The sequence below is a fragment of the Vigna unguiculata genome, chromosome 3 (genome assembly GCF_004118075.2).
Source record: "Vigna unguiculata cultivar IT97K-499-35 chromosome 3, ASM411807v1, whole genome shotgun sequence".
Lineage (NCBI taxonomy): Eukaryota > Viridiplantae > Streptophyta > Magnoliopsida > Fabales > Fabaceae > Vigna > Vigna unguiculata.
This window is the reverse complement of record NC_040281.1, coordinates 41,219,074-41,224,344: the sequence shown is the minus strand read 5'-3', so window position 1 is coordinate 41,224,344 and position 5,271 is coordinate 41,219,074. Positions and strand designations below refer to the sequence as shown.

General features: G+C 39.7%; 1 protein-coding gene across 1 annotated transcript; it reads left to right on the top strand.

Moving 5' to 3' along the window:
* Nucleotides 1-769: 769 nt before the first annotated feature.
* Nucleotides 770-4,562, top strand: LOC114178197 (3-hydroxy-3-methylglutaryl-coenzyme A reductase 1-like). The gene is made up of 4 exons (XM_028063958.1): nt 770-2,002; nt 2,757-2,938; nt 3,024-3,370; nt 3,805-4,562. Exons 1-4 carry the CDS (start codon nt 993-995, stop codon nt 4,045-4,047), a joined length of 1,782 nt encoding a protein of 593 aa, XP_027919759.1. The 5' UTR covers nt 770-992; the 3' UTR covers nt 4,048-4,562.
* The last annotated feature ends 709 nt before the right edge of the window (nt 4,563-5,271 follow it).

Sequence of the window (5,271 nt, the reverse complement as noted above, 5' to 3'; positions counted from 1 at the left end):
TACCACATTTTTCTTACCAGCTAAACACTTCTATCACATATTAACATCTAACTCTATATTAGAATATAGAATATGTTAGCTCAAAAGAAACTTGTACGTAACTTCACGCACTTTGTATAACAAGCATTAGTGTTGACTTCTCTCTCAAATATCTTTATCTGTGTGTGACTTTAAAATTGGTAAATCTTGGATACCAAATCTTTTTGAAGATCTGAGAAAGTTTCATACCACTATAATAAATTCAGTAAATTTAGTTCTATATTTTGAGTCTGGTCATCTAATACCACCTTATATTAAGAGATCATGTATCCTGAGAAAACTTTTAGTATGTGATATCATCACCGAATATTTAGGAAATGTGTATGAAAAAAACATTCAATTTGTGATATTTAAGGCTTCATTGCCATATATTTTATTTGAGGTAGAGAGAGTAAATCCTCTCAATAAATTTCCAACCTAATTTTAAAGGTAAATTACCAATCACATGCGAACCAACTTAGTAAAATAAGGTGATATTTTATTTACTGCACCTGAATTAACCGTAACATTTGGGACAGCCTGACAAGACAACAATGGTATATGTTGGAGCAGTGATTTAGAATTGTTTTTGTCTTAATGTTAAAATTTGAGGGATAGAGGGAGAGAGAAAAGTGAAAGTGAAATAGAGAAGAAGAAGGTGGGTGCATGGAGTAAGGAAATTGGAACATGTGAATATTCCACGATACGTAGGAGGATGGAATAAAAAAGAAAAAAAGTGGGAGAAAGAAGGGAAGCACGCTGTCCGCGTGGGCAACGGTGGAGCGCGGCAAGCTCAGAATTTCTATAAAAAACCTTCTAAACTCTCGCTCTTCCTTTCAACTCCAATTCCATTTCTAGCACTCTCGCTCTTCGTTTTCTCCTCTTTCCCTTCAACTTCTTCCACCATCCACCAGCTTCTGGGTTTCACATTTTCCCTCTGCATCTGCATTTTCTCCATCACTTCCACTCCCAAAATGGACGTTCGCCGCCGATTCCTTCCCGCTTCCGGTGACCGCGTCAAAACCCAGAAGCTCAATAACAACGATACCCTCAATAACTCCCACGCGCCATCGCAAACGCTCCTCCCTCTCTACCTCACCAACGCCCTCTTCTTCGGTGTATTCTTCTCCGTTGCCTACTTCCTACTCCACCGTTGGCGCGACAAGATCCGCACTGCCACTCCCCTCCATGCTGTCACTCCCACCGAAACAGCCGCCATAGTCTCCCTCGTCGCCTCTGCCGTCTACCTCCTCGGCTTCTTCGGCTTCGCCTCCCGCGCCTCCCTCGACGAGCTCTCCGATGAGGAGACCATCCTCCGCGAAGACTCTCGCGCCCCTGGCCCCTGCCCCGCCGCGCTCCTCGACTCCCCGAAAAAACAAAATCAAATCCCTCTCCCACTCTCCACATCCGTCGACAAATCAATGGAGTTATCAAATCCTCCACCGCTAAAAGCTGTTGACGAGGCAGCACAAGCACCGGCACCATCACCGATTTCGTTGTCTCCCGAGGACAAGGAGGTCGTGGAGGCAGTGGTGTCGGGGTCAGTCCCGTCGTACGCGTTGGAGTCGCGCCTCGGCGATTGCGGTCGGGCAGCTTCGATCCGGCGTGAGGCGGTGCAGAGGCTGACGGGTCGGTCGCTGGAGGGTTTACCTGTGCAGGGGTTCGACTACGAGTCGATATTGGGGCAGTGCTGCGAGATGCCGATAGGGTTCGTGCAGATTCCCGTTGGAGTGGCGGGGCCGTTGTTGTTGGATGGGAAGGAATACACTGTGCCTATGGCCACCACTGAAGGGTGTCTGGTTGCCAGCACCAACAGAGGGTGCAAAGCTATTTACGTCTCTGGTGGTGCTTCCTCTGTGCTTCTCAGAGATGGCATGACCAGAGCACCCGTTGTGAGCTTGCCCTCTGCTCAGCGCGCTGCGCAGTTGAAGTTCTTCTTGGAGGATCCTCTCAACTACGATTCCCTTTCTGTCGTTTTCAACAAGTACTCTCTTCTTCTATCTCTTTCTCCTTCGCTTTTTTTCTTTCTTTTCCAAGTTTCTTCTTTATGTTCCGATTGCGACGCTTTACATTGCTATTTCCGAAACCACGGCCCAATGTCTCTTGCACGAATGCGTTTGACCATCAATGATTGCCATGTGCTTGAGGATGTCTCTCAAACGTCATATGCGAGATGTTAGTGTTTATAATCTTACGCCTTTATATTTCGTTGAAAGTTCCTTTTTCTTTTGTTTTTTTATCCGTTTTGTTTTATGGTTTGCTACCAAAGTTTTACTCTCACGTGTGAAAATTAGGAAAAGTTAGTAAGCAAAGGAACATTTCTTTCTATTTTTCCGCAATTTGAGGAACATATATTTTTTCGTTAATCGACCGGATCCAATTTTAGTTGTTTTCACAACGAGATAAATTGGAATACCACTGTGAATGGTTTTGTTGATGGGTATATCTGGGAGTGCTTTTGTAAGGCTTGTTTTGATTATTGTAAGAAACGGGACCCATATTATCTAAAAAAATGTATACAACAATTGACTGAATCCAAGCGAGGAATTGGTAGTTTTGGCTGTAGTATGTTACGGTTATTTTTTTTGTTTTATTTGTTTATGTTGATCGATCGAAGTGATAGGAATTCCTGTGGATGTGTCATCATCGCTTTTTGTCTTCTAGAACTATTGCAAGCCATCATTACTGCGGGTTTGTTATAATGAATGATGAGTAATATGTAATGGATATATGCGCAGGTCAAGCAGATTTGCGAGGTTGCAGAGTATTCAGTGTGCTATTGCGGGCAAGAATCTGTACATGAGATTCCGATGCAGCACTGGTGATGCCATGGGGATGAACATGGTGTCTAAAGGTGTTCAAAATGTCCTTGATTTTCTTCAGACAGACTTCCCTGACATGGATGTTATTGGAATCTCTGGTAAACATGATCTTCTTTATGTGTTTTTACTGCACTTTCCTTTGCCATGTTTGAAGGCAGTAGCTGAAATTTTGCTTTGGTCCAGGAAATTTCTGTTCGGACAAGAAAGCAGCAGCTGTGAACTGGATTGAAGGACGTGGGAAGTCCGTGGTGTGTGAGGCTATAATCAAGGAGGAGGTGGTCAATAAGGTGTTGAAGAGCAGTGTAGAGGCCCTAGTTGAGCTTAACATGCTTAAAAACCTTACTGGCTCAGCCGTGGCTGGTGCTCTTGGTGGCTTCAATGCACATGCTAGCAATATCGTGTCTGCCATCTACATTGCCACTGGTCAGGATCCTGCCCAGAATGTGGAGAGTTCTCACTGCATCACCATGATGGAAGCTGTCAATGGTGGCAAAGACCTTCACGTTTCTGTGACCATGCCCTCAATTGAGGTACAACCATTCTCTCATCTTTTAGACCCTCTTTGATTCTTAAGATGGAAAAACGATAATTTAATGCACGTGGAAAGAAATGAATAGAAAATATAGTAAATGAATAGGGTAGGTGGACTCAGACCACCTCAGTTTGTATATTTTACGAAAGAATACAGTTTTTTGTAGCGGGATATTAGTATCTTTATAGATAGATGCATTTGGTGGTGGGTGGTCCCATTACACATATAAAGCATGCGATGCACGTTTTTGTATTGGCCTATGATTCAGGCCGGCCAAGTGGTGGCGTCCTTTACCTTGCTCTTTGATTCCTAAAAGAATATATCATCAAAATCCAAGATTCACTGTCATTGTTTTATGTTTGGCTTTTGTTTTAATCTCCTTAGACATATTTCTTTGGGAATGAGTTAAAACTTTTTTGTTGTGGTTGTCAGGTTGGTACTGTAGGAGGGGGCACACAACTGGCATCTCAGTCTGCATGTCTTAATTTACTTGGTGTGAAGGGTGCGAGTAAAGAATGTCCTGGTGCAAATTCTAGGTTACTGGCCACCATTGTAGCCGGTTCAGTCCTAGCGGGGGAGCTATCACTCATGTCGGCAATTGCAGCTGGACAACTTGTTAAGAGTCATATGAAATACAACAGATCTAACAGGGATATGTCTAAAATTCTCCCATAAGCTCCCCACGTTACAATTCACGTGTCTTAAGTCACTAATAAGCAAACCATCACATAAAGACAAAAGTGATGGTTGGCATCTTCCACCGGTGAATCCAGCTCCCCAAAAGCGTCTATGGTTGCCATTCATTGAATATTTGGTTGGTGCGAGTGTTACGGAGATTGTACAGAGGGAGTTGGATCAGAGGGTGGAGGAAAACAAGAGCCATACTTTTGGGATTAGAGTTCTATTTGTTTTCCAAAAAGAAATCATTTGTGTCGTGTGCTGTTCTTCTACTGCTTTAGATGATATGGTACTTTAGTCTGCAGTGTTTTGATGTGTTGTAAGATCCATGTGGTTAATTTGTAATTTTAGCAAGAACAGAGATGATGTAGAGATGTTTATAGTAATAGTCAGTGGTTGTTCAAGGTTTATTGGTTCTGTTGGGTGGTATATATGTTTTGTGGATCTTGTAATACTTGAAAAACATCTAAGAGTATCAGCAGCAATCCAAAACAACGATGTTCTTCCTAATATTCCTAATAAGCATGCTGGCCCAGCCCCACTCTTTTTTTTTAAATATAATTACTGATTTGGTATACTAACTTTTTGGTTAAGTTCAATTTGATATCCAAATTTTTGGTTTATTTAATTTAATCCTCTCAAAAAAGGCTAAAATAACATCTTTCATCAATTCTTTTAAAAAAAAATTCAAAAAATTTTAAAACTGTCACGTGTCAGTTTATCATCGTGTCATGTGGCAGTTTACAATCATGACACGTGGCAGTGGTAATAGTTATTTTCAATTTAGTATCTCAATTTAAATTTTTGGTTCAATTTAGTACCCAATTTTTTAAAATGATCAAATTTCGTCCTTTCCAATTTGAGATCAAATTAGTAAATAAGCTTAATTACAACGTATATATATGTATATATATATATATACATATATATATACATATATATATATATATATATATATATATATATATATATATATGTATATATGTATATATACATATATACATATGTATATATATATATATATATATATACATATATACATATGTATATATATATATATATATATATATATGTTATAATAACTTTTTTAATATATACATCAAATCATTTCACCTAAATACTTAAATTATTTTATTTTTTACATTTTAACATTTATAATTTTTTACACATGAAATTTTTTTCACTTGTATAAAATAAAATATTTTAACATGTATATATAAG